General features: G+C 41.0%; 1 protein-coding gene across 1 annotated transcript in view; it reads left to right on the top strand.

The window, feature by feature from the left end:
• Positions 1–22,119, top strand: part of LOC119655987 — a 247,446-nt gene that overhangs the window by 123,221 nt on the left and 102,106 nt on the right. The window contains exon 3 of the mRNA XM_038062225.1: positions 2,618–3,204. Coding sequence (XP_037918153.1) covers positions 2,910–3,204 — 295 coding nt within the window. The 5' untranslated portion in view covers positions 2,618–2,909. The remainder of the gene's footprint in view (positions 1–2,617; positions 3,205–22,119) is intronic.

The raw sequence follows: 22,119 nt of genomic DNA, 5'->3' as shown, positions 1-22,119 counted from the left end.
CTCTGATCTTAGATACAAGCATTACGTTCTTAGCAGGTCGCCCGGTGAGCAAAAATTGGAAAGAAACCATTGCAAGAATTTTCGAGGCCTACTCAGGAACGTTAAAGGCATTTTAAAGAAATATCAAATATAAAATTTCAGCGAGTTCGAACGTGCGAGAAAAGCTATGAGGATTTTATCGCCACTGGTGTCCTTGACTAGAAAACAAGATTTTCAACAAATCTTATAGGGTGATATCGATCACCATTATCTACTGGCTAAGGTGGACCCTGTCGAAAAAGCCTGAGGAACTGTACCAAAGATCGTTGAAGTTGACGTCGAGAACTCAATCAACGGCGAAAATGATGTGGCGGAATTAGCAACACCTCAAGGCACTCCAAGGGCTACGTACGAAAAACCGGGCCAGGTAATTGAAGGACCTCATTGGAGTGAATGCAAAGGCAGAATTTGCACCGATGTACAACGGTATTTCAAGATGCTAAGGTGATCAAATGACAAATTGCGTCCACGAGAACGTGGTAATAAAAAATATGGTTGCCAAAGATTACCTCAATGACTTTAATCTGCATTAAACTTTTACTCCTGTCGACAGACTAAATTCTCTGAGAATGAAGCTTGCCATCGGGGTCAAATCTGACATGAAAGTTTTAATGACGACACGATTCGTTTGTTGGTAATCTGAACAATGAAATGAACATAGAACTATTAAAAGTCTGCAGGGAATCGCGAAGGAAAAAACGGTTACTCTGCCCTGCCTGTCCTCCAAAATTGCAGATCCCCAACTTGAGAATCGTTCTGAAGGGTACACCTTTACTGATTGTTTAAAAATTCACTGAATTTGTTGTCGTAACACTGCCGTCAAGAGTAATGGCACTTTAGTTTCAACCGAACGATAATGAATTCCTTGGTTTTCTTGAAAAACAGATGACTCACACGATTTTCCAGGACAGAGCCAATTCAAAATTATATTGGTACGAAATACCGACAACTAGTTCAGGTCTAAGACGACCTCAATTTTGTTTTGTAATTGAGGGAGTACTCAGCCCGTCATTTATTTGAAATCTTTCCCCCAGTTTTTCAAAGAACCCGCAAGTCGCCTGGTTTTACTTGGATAAGGTACTAGCCATAAAAGTGAGTCCCTAGACCAGAAAAATTAGAAAAATGTTCATGCCAATTGGTCCAGTCTACCATCGATTGGATGAAGTGCTTCTATTTGCTCGTTTTTGCACTAACTTTGTTCGAGGAGCATTATATCTATTTAGATGAAAATTGGTGGAAATTTTAGAACTGTGAACCCCAAGTTCCGATTGTTTCGTTGCTTCTTTTTCATTGAATATGGAACATCTATAGCAGCAAAAGAAGACGTTGCAGACCGTGCCTCAAGTAGAGCAATGGCGCAGGCCAAGAGAGCAGATAGCATTCAAGAATATCGATTTGGCGAAGTTCGGTTTAAAGGCGGGATGATGACGACGGAACATAAAAAGGAAGTCTCTAGAAAGAAGATGTTGGCAACGTTGGAGTTAGTGGTAAAAATAGGTCTTTGTGGTGCGAAAAGTTCACACTTATGTTAAGGACCCACAGTCATGAACTACCGAATCAAAATTTTGAAAAAAAATCTGATAATGCCGAGGCTTTGAAACCTCCACCATGATAGTATCTATTCAAATCCATTTCAGGATGATATAAGAGGTTTCTAGAAGTACATGTATTATTGGCCATAGTATGCAGCACGATGCTGAAATGTGTGACTAAAATCGGACTATTACTGATAGTGGTCCAACTTGTCCCTTAAGCGTCGATTTACTACATTTTAAGGCATTATAAGTAGAAATTGAGTAGAATATGAGAGAGAGAGAGAGAGTAGCTCAAAATAGTAAAAGCCGATGCACTAGGAGTTACGAATAAATGTAATCGTCGTGCACCGAACTATTCTTACATAAGAAATACATAAAATCTTTCATACCTAAATCGCAGAGCATTCAGTTTCCAACTTTTTATTTCGTTTTCGGTTTCATGACTTGGGATGACATACATCCACATTACACTAGTCAACTCAGGATGGTCGTTAATCATCCCCAACCACCCAATTTTATATAGATAGATATCAACGTGGATGTCATTTCATAGTTTTACGAGTCAACATGCCCATTTAGACATGCCTATATACCCTTATCTCATTTACGGTACTTATCATTTACATATATATTCTACTGGCATCGTTAAGCGCTGATTACCCCAGCTACTGTTAAACCGCTGACATTCATGCAATTCCTCCCCTCCAAATACATCAAAAGGTGGCATGCTTACTCCCCACGTTGGGCGCAAAAAATCGTAACCGATAATTTCATGAACTTATTTACACATATTCCAAATGAATAAATCATTATCGTAACTTTTTATATTGCGGTTTGGATTATAAAGCCATCCTAATTGAGTGCCTACAGCAGCTCTTATTAGACGTTAACACCCATTCTGCTGCCGAGACACAAAACCGGGACCTCTATTACTATATTTATCCTTTCGACGCAATGTTCTCCCGCAGCCTGCTATGCAGTAGTGCACGCATTACCACGTTAGACCACCAATAGCCACATCTAAAAATCTTTTTCTCTTTCAGGGTTTTACGGAGTCCCCATGCACGTATTAATTCGAGTGCTATCAACAACAGGCAATTTGGAGTAATTGCTTATGCCAGCGACACTGCCCCCTTTTCGCGGACCACGATTCACCCCCACATTGCGACATTCACACAGTATTTCCGAAGAAGTGGACGACAGGGCTAGAATCAGGACTCGAGGCTGTTCGCTAAAGTGGACTGTAGCAAAGCATAATATGATGATGTCGACAAAACTAATACTGGCGTGGTCGTGAAGAATTTAAATGAGGGAACAAATCCATTTTAAAATAAGATGTCGGACGTTGAACAAGTGGCACAGGAGGAAATCGACATCGACGGTGCGAATAAAGTAAAGAGTTCAACGTCACCATCAGAATTGGCGTCGACGGCTGGACGTCCCCGTCGCTGTCTAAAACTACTTGCGAGAATTGCATTTTCCACCCCTGGACTCGTTGTTCTTGTTGTTTCCTATTCAGTTCTGGGCGCTCTTATTTTTCCGTTACTTGAAGCTCCACGCGAATTACGGAATAACGCCATGATTGCAAAAAGCCGTGAAGACTGCTTGAGGGAGTTATGGACAATCACGGGTAAGTGGTAGACGTTAGCTTATTTTTAATATTATAATATTTACTCGTAATCAATATTGTGACCCACTTATGAAAGAAAGAAGCCTTCGAAACTTTCTACTGAAAGCCAACCCGAAAATGTGGAGAAGTAATTCATATTATAGAAAATTCTATAAATTTTTCTCTTCAATTTCGCTTCACATATCATAATGTTAGCTGCAGGAATATAACAATAGAGAACAGCTTGGAGCGAAGCGTATTGCAGTGGGAGTCCACTCGATCAAGGCATTTTAGGTTATCCAAGAATTTTGCTGCAAACTGCAAAGTTCAATACTAATAATTACCAGTTGCACAAACGATGCGCTCTCCGAAAATATTTCAATGGAAGGCCAAATTCGGATTCGGAAGTTTTAATAAATTGTGTTCATAAATGCTCACCTTTTCCTAATATGTGACCTACCCACTGCCACTTCTGTTTCTTTCATCGACACATTAATGGGTAACTGACTCGTGGACAAACGAATTTCGTTATTAGTTATTCATTCATATTCATTATTGACGCAGGCCAGAAAACTACAAACACGAAACGCAGATATGAACTGACAGAGAGAAGAGAACCTTTGAATAAAAGTGAAAATCTCCATCTCTTTAGTACTCCAATATATTAGCAGAAAGTTACTATTGGCGCGAAACAGCTTCAATCTGCATTTCCAGATTGACTTGACAGACACAATAGCGAATAATCCGAGTTAGAAGAGTGTGATAATGCGACTCAACTCAACTCGGTGCGTGAACAAATAGATGTCACAAACATAGTCCATTGAATCTCTCTATATCCTCCATCCTAGGCAGCATGAAGATCGTCACTGATAACGAGGAGAGAAACATCAGTAGCAAGATGGAGTCCTGCCGAACTCCGCTTTAATAATAGTTGTAGAAATGGGCTAAGGGATACGCATTAACCAGTAAAATTTCCTGCACGAAAATCAATGCATAACAGTGTAAACCGCCCGTTGTACAGAGAAGGTAAACTAGTTTGAAATGAAGCTTGTGGAATTGCGATAATCAAACATGCTTCCTGATTGGCCGAAGACACCCTAGAGGGAGAGGTAATCAAAAAACCTAAAAAGTTAGCGAACTTGACTGTGACGGTCCGCCCGCAACTTGTGAAGCCATGCACGCCTCTGTGCTAGCCAAGCTCGGAAATGTAGAGGAGGGGGGTTGTCCTTTGAGCGCTGGGATCTCTCACGTCTCATTATTGAAAATTTACATGTCTATAAAAGTGCGTGCGTCTCTCTGCGGCAAGCGATGGAAAAACTGTTGGAATATGGACAACAGTTGCACCATCTATTCATCGACTTTAAAGCCGCCTATAATAGCATAGCCAGGGTAAAACTGTACACGACCATGAGAGAATTCGGTATCCCGACGAAACATATAAGACTGACTAGGCTGACCTTGACCAATGTGCGAGGCCAGATAAAAGCAGGAGTATCACTCTCAAGACCATTCGACATCAACAACGGTCTACGACAAGGGGATGCCCTATCATGCGTCCTCTTTAACCTGGCCCTCGAGAAGGTGATCCGTGATGCTGAGGTAAATGCAAGAGGTACGATTCTCTTTAAGTCCACCCAACTACTGGCCTATGCTGACGATATCGACATCATGGGAACAATCACCCGAGACGTACAAACTGCCTTCATCCAGATCGAGCCATTGGGACGAGATCTTGGGCTGCACATCAATGAAGGCAAGACAAAGTACATGGTGGTAATGTCAGCACCGAAAACCAACCGATCAACAACATCCAACCGCACTGGTCAAACAGGAAGAATAAGAATAGGAGAATACAACTTTGAGACCGTCGACAATTTCTCTTATCTAGGGTCGAAAATCACAACCGATAACAGTTACGATGATGAAATTCGCGCACGGTTGTTGCCAACAGAGCCTATTTCAGCTTACAAAAACTGTTGCTCTCTCACCATAGGGTCAAAGCTCTTACTGTACAAGACTATGCTCTTGCCAGTCCTCATGTATTTCTCGGAGACTTGGATTCTTAGGAAGAAGAATTGCGAACTCTTGGCCGCCTTCGAAAGAAGAATCCTCCGAACAATTTTTGGCCCCCTACATGGGGATCGGCGATTCCGTAGCCTACATAACGACGAAATCTATGAGCGATACCATGACCGTCCGGTTGTGGATAAAATCCGGCCCAATAGGTTACGGTGGGCTGGTGGTGGTTAATCCATATGGATGAGGATGACCCAGCCCGGAAAGTCTATAAGGGCAATATCTATGGTAGAAAAAGAAAAAGAAGACCAGGCAGACCCTGCCTAAGATGGAGCGAAGGCGTAGTTCAGGACGCCAGACAGCTTTTAGGGATATCGAATTGGTGGACCTCGGCGCAAAACCGGGATGTCTGGAGTTCCTTATTAAGGCAGGTCTAGATCGGATACCGGCTGTTGCGCCGTTGATGATGATAACAGTGCGTGGGGCCGCACCGGATCTTGAAAATAATTACAAAAACATAGAGATTCGCGTAAGCCTAACGAGTTAAAACAAAACACGAGCTAAAACCTGAAAAATGAAAATAAAAAACGATGGCTCGACCGCGCGCGTGGAGTCGTAAATCTCCTGACCGGAGTGTCGACGGATCACAGTCTCGAACCCTGTTAATTCTGCTTCAGATAGTTATTGAAGCGCGGCCTCTGAGGTTCTCTCCCTTCCTAAGGACATGCTCCACAATAAAGGTGCCAAAGAAGGAAGGAATTTCGCCAAGTATTTCCTTCAAATTTTTCCTTTCTTCAACGAATATAGTGCATTGGGTCCTCCGGAGCCACATCGCAGTTTGGACAATCGCCTGAGGTATCCAATTAAAACCCGTACAAATACTGACGGCATCCTCTATAGCCCATGAGAAACTGGATGAGATTATAATTGATCTCCTCAAGCTTCCTCCGTAGCGACTAGGTATCAACCTTTGTGTCTTATAATTCTTTTTTGAATGGTCCCATCGTTTTTGTCATTCGCTCCCTCTCTTTCTGCTTTTTCCGCCTAAAAAAATGTGATACACTACACAGTATATATGTTCTTCACCTAGCGTTAATGGCGTTGATATGAAGATGTCAGTTGGCTTCATTTCCGAGACGCCTCTGATAATGTTACATGGGAGGCGGTCCTGATGCCAGAATACATGCTTAAGGCTGTTTTTTCTAGACCGCAATGAGTTTATGTGCGTTACATAAAACATCTCCAAACTGAGACTGCATACTATAAAATCTAATACACCACCTTGGTTATAAGCCTGTAAATATACCATCCTACTTTGGTGATCAATCTTACTAGCGCCATAGCCTTGATGGAAGCTTCTGCGTAGACCCTACGTGCTGCTTAAAACTGAGTTTTGCCTCTATCATCATTCTCAAATATTTGATGGATTGAAAATGATGTTATGATTCCCAAATCTTTTCCTTCGCAAGTGTCAGTCGAGCGCTCTGTAACGAAGACTTAATATCACAGCAATTTTCAGCAATTTTGAAATGCCCTGTGACCACTGCCAGTTCCAACCAAAACCCACCAGCGTAGCCTCCTCCGGAACGGAGACAATGTACTCCTTGGGTCTATCGTCTTTATCATAGCAGGGCCTCTGCTCTTGCAAGTAGCTATCAGCAATGGCAGCGAGATAAGTAAAAACACATTTTTTTTCCAGGAACTTCCGTCCTAGGTTTCAATTGACCAATTTGAATGGTATTATCTGTGGCCAAGGTCACTAACTGTTTCTGTTACTACCCTTTCCGCGAATTGCATTTCCGGTCAAATCGTTAACCAATTTGATGGTAATATGAGCGTTTAAGCAACCCATACTGTCGATTACAAAAGCCTTGCTAGATCTTAGCTACTTGGAGCAATCTATTGTAGATGACCTGCCCTAAAATTTTCTCCATAGGGCGTAGAATATTTGTCAATCTATAGAAATATGATAAACCGGCAGGTTTATAAGTCTTAGGCAGCAGTATAACTTCTTCCATGTCGCAATAAATAAGGCCTTATTCGGTATGTCATCTAGGTCCGAAATGTGAATTGTTGCTACATTGAGAGGATGCGTGAACCTGTCAATGTCCCCCTTTTTGCAGCGGAAGCAACCTCTGGATGATTTTCAACAAGGGAGTAGAGCACGTGATCTACGGAGATGAACCGGTTCTGAATCGTTCCTTCACGATTCTATAGGCGTTTCTACACGGGTTTTTTCCATTATTCAAAAGAGATTTCTATCCGCACATTATAGTCACAAAGGTGATTGCCACCTTTGGACTTCATCGATTTGCCTCGAGAACAACGTCGTCTAACAAGCCTTCAAATTCGGAAAATGAATGCGTCGAATCTGTGACCCATACACCACCATCAAGGCTTCTATAGGGTGACAGGATGATGCAATATCCATCTCGGATTCATAAGTCTTCTGCGCTAGTAAATCCTAGGCGGCCCTACCTGTTTAGGGTTCGTTTTCTCATTGCAGTTAACGTCTTTTTAATTTTCGGGAATTTGCTCCTTCCGGCAATATGCCAATTTCCTTTATAACAGGCGTTAGGGGTCCCTCTCATTGGTAATACTGCCTTTTTCCCCACACATCCCTTCAAAAGCCACCCCCCCCCCTCCCCCACCATCGAGCTGGTCGATCAACTTCTTCGCTGCTTCCACTGGTAATCGCATTGGGGCGTAGAGTACCTCCGCAGGCTTTTCTCGGCTTTGACATTTTTAAGGTTTTGTTGAGAACTCAACCTTATTAGATTTAGTTCCCACAGGTTGCAAAGAGGGAGAGTGCGGGGGTTCGAAAAAGTCAATTATGTCAAAGGCCCATTCTCAGAAACTACCCAACCCAAAACTCTGAAAAAAATGATGGTATTCGGCATACACACATGGTATCTAGGTCTAAAAATAATGTCGGTTATGATATCTTCTCAAATAAAGTCAATGATAGTATAGTATTACATGTGAAAAATTTACTGCGAAACCCCCTTAAGTTCATCGTAAATCCATAAAATTCTGCAGTAAGAATTTAATAGGAAGCATCATACTGGAAAGTTTGGTGGGAATACTACTGTTGCTAACAAAGTAATGGAAGGTCAAAGTTGCTCCCTTTCGTGCCAAATTTCTACTCCCTAAGAGACAAAATGTTAGTACCACATCGAATTGACTGCCGGGTATAATCAACGTATATACACTACGAGCTATATATAAATGGAGCCATCGTGTTCTCATATATTCTTATACAAAAAATCAACAAAGCCTTTCATAACTGAAGCGCTGAGTTCGCGGTTTTGTTCTGTGTTCTTTGCTGTAGATTGGAAATACCTCTTGACGAATTTGAACCTTTGCTTTCTTCTTCGTCTTTACATTTACCACCTTAGTCCAACCATCAATTTCGTTTCGTTGCGTTTCGCCGATGTTTCCATTTGGACATATCCTTTCCTATTGAGGACATCTTAAAATCACTAAGTTTCTCCTGAACGGATTTATTTTTTGATCTTGAAATACCTCATGAACAGGTGTGGTATGTGTCAAAATCGCCTTAGTCACTTTGTGATTAGTGTTCCTTATAGAGTTGTGGTTAATTTGAACTGCTCCTTCTCCAAATTTATTATCTGGATATCCTTCCCATAGTCATTTTTGTTGACGCATCTCAGAGTAGCAAATATATGCCCATGAACAGTCTCAGAAGAAAGTGCATGAACACATATTTGCATATCAGTATGCCCCTATCCACCACTTGGAGTCATGCCTGATGAGATATTTGGTAACTTCTTACCGCGAGAGTGTACCTGTCTGGAGGGACTCACGTTTGTGGATCAGTTTCCGCGTAAATCAGATAAATACAACAGCTATTTCGTGCAACACTACTCACTGAATAATCCGCAATCCGTTGTTATTGGTACTTTTATACAAACTATAGATACGGGCGTATCGCATGGATATGGATTTCGTTCCTATTTCACACTCCAAGTACAATTTTTATGTCATGTCTCCAAAGTATTTCTTGCAATGCGGTAACATACTAGGACAGGATATCGGCTAGCTGTTCAGCAGGTCCAACTCCAAGAGAAAGTGCAAAAATCGGTGATCCTGCGCTTTGGGCGGGCCAACATTTGAACATCAGATTCAGTCCGAGGCTCCTTTTGTGGCTTTCTGACATCAGGTTTTCCTTATACGGTTGTCGACCCTGCACCAGCCCCAGCCCGTTGGAAACTAGCCTTAATAGGGTGATTTTTCCCAGGGTTTGGCTTAATTTTGGGTGTCAATCAGCGTTTTTGTCTTGATACCTGTACGCTCTTTGACCTTTATTTATAAGTAAAGATTTTTACTTTTTTCAAGGAGTTGGGGTTAACAGGCACTATATGTCTGTTTGGACGTACCTATCATTTTATGAATGAATCCATATCGATTCCAGAGATTACAGTAAATTATTTCCAATCTGCTTTGTGTTACGATCCATTCATACTATTAGAGAAACTCTTCATATATTGATTTCACTATGCTCATATGGATGTGTGTGCATATGTTTACCCATTCAATCTAAATAACAAATCTAACTAACTAACCCGATGTCAATTTGCACTTTATATCTTGCATGGGATGCAGCAAATGCAAAGTCCAATGTGCAATGCGGGCTAATCATTTGTCACACTTTCATCGATTGACACCTCGCCAACATGCATCCATACACAAGTCCACGTCTGATTTGTCGAGATGAGAATCTACAACGATTGTTGGCTACGCTGTTCAGCTCAAAAACTTTATAGAGAAACTTACGTTTTCCATCACCTGCTCTGCCATCAAGTAAGCAGAGCAACCCATCTTCCGAATCCCTTGGAAGGGGACACTAGCATGTATGGTAATATAATGGGGTTCTCTCCTAATGTGCGATATATCTGCAGATACTTGGTCTTTTTGATGATGCAGCTTTACATCCGAAATTGTAACAGGCAAAGGACATAGATGGGAACTCGTATGCAAAAACTCTGACCTATTAGGAAAATTATCATAACTTTGTTAGAATTGGACTTCGATTGCAGTTCACTTTCTCATCTTTTTTTTAAGGTTTGGATGAAAAAACTGAAAGCTCTTACATTGATTATCAAATAGGGAATTCGGAGGTTGAAAAGTACAGACTTAAGCAAAGCAGTATTCACCATTTTTCGAGATGAAGAATCAGAAAGGAAAGTGTTACTTCCATGAATGAATAGAATACAATAGAATGAATAGAATAAAATAGAATTACAGTTACTGCAAAACGTTGAATCTGGGTATGCTCAGCCTCCGAACTGCACAAGTTATAATAGAACATGATATTGGAAAGTTTAGCGGAAACACTTTTATTATCAGTCAAGGTTTAATTGGTTTAAACCAGCTCGTGACAGCTAATTGCGCTTTGGGACATACAGACTAATTTAGAATAGAAGATCAATCACCAAAATTGAAATCCTTAATCGATTGTAACCTCAATCCCCGAGGACGACTTACGGTATAAATTATATCCAGTATTCAATGTATAGTTGCTCGGGTCAGTCTTCAAATGAATGCGGATTGAGAAAGTTTAGGTCTGAAAAAGGACACACGGTGTCGCACGGTGGTGATTCGGAGGATTTTCTGATCAAGGTTGTATTCTCGGCAGGAGTATCCTTTATTGGATTAAGAAAGACTGATAAACCTCGTACGATATATAAACTTGATTCAAGAAAAAATGAAGCTGGTCTCGTTCTAATAACAAAATTTAACGTTGTAGGGAATGATTAGCAATTCAATGAAGTGCACGGTCGGCATCATAAATCAAATTATTTTTTAAAATGAGCAAGTGGTTCTAAATAGATCACCATAGTTAACCATTTTTGAAAGTATATTTAAAGGTGGATGAATGATAGATGGTGTGCTTTTTGTAAGATTGGGCTATGACTCCCAAACTGCAGCCACTTTCTACCAAAGTTCATTCATGTAAACAATTTCATGATAGTTGCTAGGCTAAGGGGATAATATACTTCTTCTCCCCCGGAAGTTTATTATTTTCCCCAGTGGTATGTTTCCACCGCTGAACAGTGTAATATGATGCGCGGAGCTGTTTTGCCCTCTTTGTTGCAAGTCCTGAATATTGAGGATGCATTATAAATGTTTTCGTAGACAACAGTGACCAGTTATTGGGCCTATTGATGCCCGGAGGCCTGGTTCCTCCAGTCAGAGACACAATTCGAGCCGGCGGGCGTTACGATGAACGCCGCAAAATTCAGCAATGCGCTGGCCGGCGTGGACGAAGGATTTATCGCGACGTGCAGGACTAGTGTTCTTACGTCCGACCGAAGGACCACCTTATCAGGCGCCTGTCGGTAAGTGAGACAGCTAAGCTGAATCATTACTTGACAGATCTAACGCTTGGGGACCGCACATCCAGCCAGCTGCTTCAGGAAATATAGTAGTTGGGTGGGGACAAGGTCGGCTCGGAGTTCCTAAAGTCCTTATGGCTTCAGTGACTGCCGAAGGGCACGTAGACTATCCTAACGTGTGCCAACAGCGATTTTCTGGAGGTACTAGCCGCGTCGCGAACTCTTTCGACATCCACCTAGAGGACTGGGTATTCGGGTAGTTATACACCGCATCGAACTTGGCGTATGCTGGTACCACCGTAGGTTTGGCGATCAAGCCACGAAATGGACCAGTCCATGCACTTATCTTGTGACCCCAAGAAAACTGAGATCGCTGGAAGGAACGGCGACGTCTACTCGAATTGTAGCAACAATCCGCCTTATAGTGTACTATGCCCTTAGTAGGCGTAATTACTAGGGAGCCACAAGCGCGGAAGTCTCGGACCTCCCTGTCTCCAGACCCAACAAACTATGGTATTTGCCCAGCAACTCAAGTTGGCGGCAACAAACTCTACGCGATCACAATTTACGACTACAGCGAAGTAAACGTGCGTCTTCGCTTGGTAGGGCCCTTTTCCCGCCGCTTTATTTTGACTGATATTAGTGCCCTCATATCAGGTACAGACTTCCTGTGCCACTATACGTGTGCTGGTGGATATGCAGTGTATGTCCTTGATATACCCCTCAGCCTCTCTTCTGTCACGGAAAATTTCACTCTGCTCTAACAGTTACACTATTTCTATCATTTTTGAGGATATTGCCGATTCACCCGTTTGCGGATTCCTCTAAAAATATCGAAACGAATGTAGCCTCCCTCAGCCAGTTAAGCATGATGTCCAGCAACACGTTAAGACTACTGGTTCTTCTCGAAGGTGCATCCACTATCACCCGAGAAGCTCATTGTTACACAGAAATATACTAAAGACAGCAATTTGTACACCGTTTGGCGTCTGAATTCACAGGGATGATTTTTGACCTATGCCTTCCAGAAACTCATCCGCTCCGTGCTACGAAATTTGGACTTCTATTTCATCTAGTTGGATTGGTTCGAGCATTTGGCATATCTCGAGTGTATTATTCAACGCCCCATTGTAAATAGCCCTTGCTAACGCAGACAAAGCCAGCAGCAAGTGAATTTAGGCTATTCCATCACGGCATTCAACCCGACTCAGACAAGGAGCAAGCGATTGCAAACTGGTCTGCAACCTACTTCAGAATCAAGTGCGCATATTGTGCGAAGCGCTCGACGAATCCATGGTGCAACAAGGGACGGCGAAATAAAAGGCCACAAATTGCCTACATTTTGCTCGACTATTAATAACGGGAGACCCACCGAAGTCTGCAAAAGGACTCCCCATATTTTCGAGTCTGGCTAGGGAAACGCATCTGCAGTTTAGTAGAGCTGCTTCCGGACCTTCATGGCCAATTTCGCCTCTTTAATGGGACATGGTTAATCCGGATAATTTGGTCGCCCATTTCAGCGCAAGTTACAAAGGTTTAAAAATGATTATAACTTCTGCATTTGAGCATCACCAAAGACTGATTCTTTTGTAACCTTATTGATTCTTTCTTTTGTAATCTTAAAACCTAAACCTTGAAAATCACAGGATTGGTTTGTTGGGCAGCGTGAATACCACTACATAATTCACAATTTAGAATGACGATAGAGGTTTGTTTCCATTTTGTACGTTATTATTCTTGCATACTTTATCCTTCATATTATTAAGGAAACAATAGATGGGGCTTGAAGCGCTCGCAAACTCTTTTGGTACTCAAGAAATGATATTGAAATCAATTCAACGCCAATTCATCATTTTCATATCTTATTCAGCCTTTAAATACCTTAAAATTGAGGTGACTGCATCTTTGAATTTCTGCCTGAATAACTGAACAAGAGACGAAATATTGTTATTCTATGATAGCTGTGTGTGCCATAAAGAAACTCTTATCAGAGCTATGAATAGCCTCCCTTTAAAACTACCACTTCGAAATTGTATGGCATCTGGAATGCAAATTTCATGACTTGCAAAAGATACTGTGTGTAAATTTCAGAGATTAATTGCTGTATCGAAGTCAGTAACTTCTGCTGTGGAAAGCATGTAGATGCTTCACAAACCTGCTGAAACATCCATCTGTCTTCTAACATAGCGATACTCTGTGGACTGGTACGGTTTTGTTAATTGGAAAGTTTAATGATGAATACAAGCATATTTCAATAAACGGTGTTTGTTCATTAACAAACTAAGATACTTACATGTGAAAGTTTTAATACAAGGGCTGATGTTGAACCAGAGCGTCAATACTCATAGCCAAATGAAATGGTTTCCAAGCTGCATTTGAAACCGCGAGCATTTTAATGAAAGTGAGTAACTTAAAACTTGCTCATTATACTCTGCCCTGTATACCCAAGGTCAACAGAAAGGTATACAAGCAAAAATTGAATCTTCTCTCATTACCCTCGGCCGTCCCAACACCCCCAAAAGGGAGCCCTTCAGGCTGCACTCACTATAAACTACCATAATCCTCGACGGTATCATCCGTAATAAAATCACCTGTTCAAAGTCAACGAACTAGTTTTGTTTTACAGGAAAATTTTTGGAAATGAATTCCCAACAAGATAACGTAATTAGCATTTCATATACATCCGGGTATCTCACTAGTTTCAGCACAATGATCCTGTGCTTCGGAAAGTGCAAAGCTATGTTTAATTACTCCTTGTAAGCTTATTGTTTTAGAAGACTCCTGTGAGGCAACTCCCGTATATTTGCTTGTGCAGTGATTTGTTTTCGAGCTTGTAAAATTTCTGATGTGATACGTAATGAATCTTGTTTCTGCGAACTCTTTAGGCCATTTTCATTCATTAGTTGCATGGAAATGAGGACCGGGATGGGAGTTTGAAATTAAACTATGTTAAGGTTATTGCTTCTTGGTTGATGGTTATGTAGCAACCTTTTAATTTGGAACTTTTTAATGAAAATATGTTTTGTTGGAGTAAATGGGTGCTGGTGGATGATGTGAAAACATGAGCATTCTGAATTTAACGAGTACAAATTATATCATCTTTTGAAAGGTTTGAAAGACAAATGTAAAGTCATATTTTGTTTTATACCTAAAATCCCAAAGAGGGACAGCTTCTTTTACATTTTGCCATAATATCCAGAAGTAGGGAGGTCAAATGATCTCCAACTATTTCTAATAAAATCTGCTAGCCAAGCTGATTTAAATGAGTAATGTTCAGATTAAGCTTTGAATAGATTTGGTTCACTCGCAAAACTACATATTGCTATATTCAACAACATAGAATAAAGAATGGACAACTTAAGACGTGGTTGGTAGTAAATAACATATAATACGTACAAACCATGCATGTTCCAAAAGCAAAATTTTTCTGTGGCTTATTCCCGACATATATTTGCTATAGCGCTTTAGCTCCTACAGATAGCAGCTGACCTTAGACACCATTAAGGGTCGGCATTCTTAATAACGTAGAATACAAGCTTCCACACTTGAAATATAATGTACTTTTGGTTAGGCCGTGATTAAACCTATAGAAATAAAAATAATTTCAAGTCAGAACATTAGGAAAAAGATTTTATGGTTTTACTGAGATAGTAAGTATTGGGTGCATGACAATTGCCGACATCCCTGTCGCTTGCATGAGATTTAAAATCATATAATTTTCACTGTACAATTGGGATCTCATTGCTCCCTTATACCAACTCAATTTCGAACTGTTTTGCACGAAACCTTAATAATGAATTCTACTCCAGAGATAACGACTGGAAGAATATACTGAGAAAATAACAAATCAGAAACTGTGTTTCCAGGTATTTCCAGTTTTTCAATATATCCTTCATTGTGTGGCTCTCTTGCATTATCGGTTACACCGTTAACTAAAGACTAGTTTCCGTCGGCATGCCCAATCCAACTGTTTTACCTTTTTGCACCATTGCTCTGGAGATAAAGATGACCTCCTCACCAAAACAGCTTATTCTTTCCGAACTAACGTACGTTACTTCTTCGGGGAGATGTTAGAGTACATCCAGAGTAAAACTAGGTTAGTCTCACCGCTCTTATGTATCCAACTTACATAGGACCGCAACTCTGACCAATAGTAATAAATGGAGCTTTTCCCCACGAATTCGACTTGAACGTTAATCCTTCCTTCTGACCGTGAAGTGTGTTCCTCAAACCGTATAACCACCCCAATGCACGGGGAAATTGCAGGACATCTCGCTTGGACCTTCGACTTATGTAACTAATACCACTTTCAGTGTTTAATTATTCGACCAAGCTGAGGCATTTAATTTATCCACGCTAGTTCAGTAACATCACATCGTCTGTATTTCAGGAACCTGATTTGGTGCTAGTATATTAAACTCCAAGGTCTCCGAAGGATACTCTATGTTTCGCTGTGACAGGGACCAGGACTACCATTGCCGGTGGAGTTCTTATTGCAGTTCAATATCAACTCGGCGTTGAACCTACCATTTCCTTGTCTTGCCGCCCTTATTATTGTGTTGCTTTACATGTCTCCCCTTAACTTCATTGCCTCTGCTGTATTTCCCCTTTGTATGCCCCTCTTACCGGTATACAAAATTGTTTGAACGTTTGTCTGAACTTTTATACGTTTCTTTCTTTCCGGCGATTATAAACTTCCATACTTAACTAGCCTAATCTTTCTAGCTTTCCAATCCGTGCGACTACTTCACTTATGATTACTTGTACTGCCCTGTAAACCGTTCAAAATAGTAGAGCGTGCCTTTTCCATATTTCCTTGCGCATATGCATATGCAAAAATAGACGCTAACCATTACCTTGAACTTAAATTTAAAATAGAACTTTTTCGGTCCAATTTCAATCTTGCGAGGAAATCAGCAAGGCTAACATCGGCAGCCCCAGCTTAGCTTTACATGAATCAACTTGGATCTAATATTATTTAAATTAATTAGCTATCAACCTCTAAGAATTTCTACATCATTATTCCCGATTTCCATCCCCATTACATCCCTTCTCTTCCCATTTATGCGCGTTCTCATTCACCTCGATTTACCCCGCCTGAAACGCGCATTGCGTTTACCTGTAGTAGATAAATGTTAGTTGATCAGTACTAGCTTTCGGTGATTTTAAGCTGTTTGGGCTCGCAATACTCCAATATCCGTAACCTTACTCACCCTTTTCACACCTCCATCAATTTCACTATTTTAAGTGGCAATTCTCAGTAACAATCCCCTGGTCTACTCTGTTCTTACTTCTCTTCCGAGTTTACCATTTTCCCTTGCCTCTTTTCGGCCTTTCCACCATTCCACTCCTTACTTATTCCTCGGTTGAATTCCACATTAATAAACTTGTCACCAACGTGGCTCAAATGGGCTTCTTAACCTCCTCTCAGTTTACTGTAACCAATAAACCTCCCTCCTTCTAAGCATAATTTTCGTTAAAAGTCTTGAACATGGTTAACGTCATGTTTGAGAAGGGGGCCTTATTATCCCCATTCTCTAAAGCAGATATTCAACTCTGATTGTGAAATACCACCCTATGTAATCTCCTTCTGTTTCAATATCCTCGAGAGGCACGTCGAAGAGTAATGGATCGCAATCTTTAATCACCCAATAGCGAAAAAATATGCTTTCGTGAAAGGTATATTTACGGCTTCTATCTTTTTCGATTTCTCCAACTTCATTATGGCTTAGTTCATGGCGGAAGATTTATATTGATTTTTTTACAACTTCCAATTTCATCAGCCACAATCTACTCCTCTTCAAACTCTCTCTGCTCAACTTCCCTTCGTCAATTATGTCATGGATCGCCTCCCACCTTTCTAACTGATCCTGCATAATTTCTTATCACAGTTACTCATTTGGTTCTTTCTTTCTTTCCTTCTCCTCTATCATCTGGAGCTTGCCAAGGCTCACTTTTCCCTTACTATTCCTGTTTTTTAATACCGACCTCACCCCTTATTTGCTTTTCGCTATGCTCTCTTGCAGAGCAACGTAGATACTTTGAAGCATTGGCGCTTGGTGAACAACGTGACATTAAATGTCAGCAAATTTATATCCTCTTCCTCCCAACTTTTCCTACTCCTTTGGTGGGCAACTCCAACCGAACTTCTTTCAAGACCTGCATACCAGGTGGGCTGAAAAGTTCATAGGTCAAAATAGAGATAAAATTAACATTTTAATCCTCTTCCTCCCAACCTTTCCTACTCCTTTGGTGGGCAACTCCAACCGAACTTCATTCAAGCCCTGCATACCAGGTGGGCTGAAAAGTTCATAAGCCAAAATAGAGATAAAATTTGATTTTATTATTAAATATAGTTCCCTTCGAAGGTGATACAACGATTAAAGCGGGCGTAGGCCTCAGTTTCGGTGATTACCTTTCCATCGGCGCAAAATTTCTTTCCAGCGAGCGTTCTCTTGAGGTCTGAAAACAGGGGAAAGTCGCTGCGGGCCAGATTCTGATGTCATACCCTTGCCAGCCAACTGTTGCGTCTTTGCAATCTTCTCAAATGAAGATCCTTTTGATTCTGGTGTGAAATAATGGAGCCACGTTCCATACATTGTCACATATTAATGGAGAAAGGGCTTTAAATATTGCTCAGAATCGTCAACTCGTTGCTGTAATTGGTCGATTGTGAGTTCGCGCCACCAATTTGGAACAGCGTTTTCGCATACCCAAACATTCATGCAGATGTCCAGCACGTTCCTTTGATATCTTCAGAATCTCAGCTGTCTCGATCAACTTCACTTTGTTCATCCAAAATTATTTTGTTGACTTCTTTAATGTTTTCGTCGGTAACAGCCGTGTCCACTGCGTTCATCTTCCTCTCTGCTAATTTCACCTCGTTTAAACTTTGCAAACCACTTTTCCTTGTACAAAGTCAGAATAATATTTATCAATCTAAGCCTTTACTACAGCTGTATTTTTTCGCCAACAAGCAACGCTTTATTAATACACAAAATTCCCTTTTAAACATTTTTTTCAAACTAACAAAAGATCCTTTACTCAATATACCCTATCCCACAATCTAATAGTCCGATAGCTGTTAAATTTGTACACGTTTCTTTTGGAGGTTAGGATTAACTAAAAATCAGATAGCTTTAGTACTAGTAGTGCCATATGCGTATTAGCCTATGATCTTTTCAGCCCACCTGTAAGCTTCGACAAGCTTCGTTTCAATTTCAAATTCGTCACATCATCAATTGCTCTTAGAAAATTACTAGTTCTCTTCCTATGCTTCTCATTCGATTTGTTTGTTTGATAGAAATATCCTAGAAATATCCTCGAATATTATCCTATAATTTGGTCTCACAAGTCACCCCGCTTGCCCCGTGTGGGTTCCCTTCATCCGCCTAATCTTCCATGGTTTTTCTTTTCATACTCCTTGCCTGATAGACCACTTTACCTCCCGGGATGGTATCTTCCGCATTACTTCCCGTGGTCAATTTTCAAGATCCTTTCGCGGAGCTCGACAGCTACTTCACTCTCCGATCCCGAGATAATCAAACTGGTGCTGATAGTCTGTGCCGATAGTCAACCTACAGTTCCGACTTTCCCCAGTTGGCTGTTTAGGCTCACTATGCCCTTTTTCTCGAGGAATAGTAAGAATGCCGTTCAAGTGATTCTCTCAGGAAAATATTCGATTAGAGAGTTCAAACCACCTTAATGAACCAAACTGTCAGCCTTTGCTGGTAATGCTTGTTACTTCTATTGGCACTATTTTACTCAGAGGGGCGGGTTTAAGTAGACCAAACACCGTATCAACTGAAATAGGAAGATGGCATATATTATTTGCTAGGAGTAGAAAAGTAGATATTTTCACTTGGACGACTTTTGAAAATTCCCGTATTTCTGCACCTTCATAGATGATTAGGTCCTCGATTGAGATTATCTGTCTGCAACACCAAAAGAAATATGATTGTTAGGTGCCCTTCCAGTATTATATCGTCAAAAGCGAATGCAGGAATGTTATGGTCACCTGGCATCAAAACCTCTTTTTGTTTACCAAAGGAATTTTAAATAGATGTTCAGCGTACGATTAGTGTGTTTGTACCTATATAGGCATATACATTCGACGCCTATAGGATGATGGCCAATTCCTTTGTAGAGTTTCAAATGTCAATAATTAGAGAAAATTACAACCTTCGCTCTTGATTTAAGGTCCAGTGAAGTGTTCAGCCAATACGGGCATATATGTATTTTTGCTAGCTAAGGTTGGACATCCTTTTGAATTTAACAAGTCATGAACCAAACTTGTGTTATACATAGTGCGCTAGAATCACATCTGATCCTGAAACATCAAAAAAGGCTGAATGCGATGTAGAAATTGGAACCTTAAAAATCATGTTGCTTATAGGGTCACCTCAGCTAAGCTGAAGTAGTTGAAGCTGAGTTCTTTTTACTTACGAAGGCTTATCTTTTCGTTTCTGACGTTTTGGTATTTCCATGGGGAGTACCACTCTTGCATATATTAATCATAATTAACGGTGCAACAACCCGTATCCTGTCTAGTTCTGTTTAGTAGGGAACTCCAGGCATCCCGATTTTACGGCGAAGTCCTCCAAATTGATATTTTTAAAAACTGGTGCGGGGCTATGCCATTGCTTAATCTGTAGAAGGATGTGCCGCGTCTTCTTTCTCTACCATAGAACTGTCTCTATAGACCTTCTGAGTTTGATCATCCTCATCCATTGATTAAATGGTCTCGAAATTTTTTTTGTTAAGAACCTCAGCCTCCGAAAAATGCACGCGTACAGGCAGGATTATTGTCTGCACAATAAGAGCTTCGGCCCGGTGGTGAGACGTTTCGAGCAGAACAGTTCTGCTAACAACCGTGCGCGGCTTTCATCGTCCTATCTGGTATTGGTAGTAATTTTCAACCGTAGATAGGATGATTTTATAATTGTATTCTCATCTTCATTGTACCCATTTAACCAGTGCTATTTGATTCTGTTGTTTTCTTCGATTTTGTGCTGAGGTTGTCACCATGTATTTCTTGTCTTCATCAATGTGTAGATTGCACATCTCCGGCTATTCTTCCAAAAATATTAATATCGTCAGGATAGGCCCGTAGTTGAGGGGACTTGACTTGACAGATCACCTTTTTAGTACCAGGCCGAAAAGGATGCAGGAGAGAGCTTCCCTTTACCGTCGTCGAAGTTGAATTGTCTCGAGAACGATCCTACTTTTATCTGGGCTCGAACATTAGTCTGGCTTTCATACCTTAATAGGCGGTGTTGAAGCTGTTGCAGGGATGGCAAACGCCATATGCCAACAGTTTTTCGATCGGCTATCCGGACTATCAAGATAGCGGGGGATGTCTTATAGATAGCACTCAGAAATGCTGCACTATATGATCTCTCCCGTTTTATGTAGGGGAGACACAATGTCTCGTTGGCAGTTATTAGGCATTGATTCACTATCCAACATCTTGAACATCAGTTGATGAACCGGTTGGTCGATTTCGGTTAAGTATCGTCGTGTATAAGGCTGAATCCTCCTTCCGCCTCTGGTCCAGTTGCCTCTGCACATCTCAAGTTCACAGTGTTGTTATGTCCGTGAAGTCGCAATTTCCGCTCGACGGAGTTAGTGATAGGTCCCTCTGCGTGCCCGCGTTGTTCTATGAGATTGCAACATCGCTCGGTATGCGATATTCTTTCGTTTCGTTGCTTGCTTACATTCATTATCCAACCGCGCCTTCCGGGTTTTGTTGTAACTGGGGTCGCACTAACAATAACTTCCTCTGGCTGGTTATAAAGATTAGTTTTCGATGTTTCAGCTCCAGGACCTCTCTTAGCTGCATCCATCAGGTATTACAAAGGACTCTGTTATCTATAGCTGTTCACTCTCGCCTGATTGTAAACAGGATTCGAGTTAGAAGCGCCATGTAAACAAAATAACGATGCGAGGCTATATTGGCCCTCTATTATTTCTGGCATTGATCAAGGGTGCGGCTTTCTGTCCACGTCCCATGAGAAAATGCGCAAATCATTCATCCCTTTTCATTGCCGGGTCCGTCATTCTAGGATCCTTCCAAACCGAGGCTCTCTGGTGTCTTCGTAGCCTTGGTTTTCGTGTATGACGCGCCCATCTGAAGGACCAGCTGGTGAAATTATTTCGTCTCTATCCTTCTCCGTCTGGAGAATTTCATAGAAAAAAACTACTAGCGATGATCACGTGCAGGTGAAGATAGGGTTTGACAGTAAAGCTGTAGCTGTTGGTTTAGCAAGCGTTTTCTAATTCCCAGTTGGACGTTAGACACATATGTAGTTTCATTCCAATAGATTAGATTTTTGTCTGCTACTTATAGTATAACCTAAAATTGATAGATAAGGGGTAGCTTGTTCCAAACTACGACTTTTAGTTCCAAATGTAAATATGTATTTCGGCAGCGACTTACCACGTTCATTAGTACAAAGCTACTTGTAGCTTGTACGGTAGCTTTGTGTTTATTTAATTATTTAATTTAACGGACAACAAACAGAGTAAACTCCAATTACTTATTGTCCTCAGGAGGAGGAGA

This window comes from Hermetia illucens, chromosome 4 (assembly GCF_905115235.1).
Source record: "Hermetia illucens chromosome 4, iHerIll2.2.curated.20191125, whole genome shotgun sequence".
Taxonomy (NCBI): Eukaryota; Metazoa; Arthropoda; class Insecta; order Diptera; family Stratiomyidae; genus Hermetia; species Hermetia illucens.
Note: the sequence above shows the minus strand (reverse complement) of the source record. Positions and strands in the feature narration are given on the sequence as shown.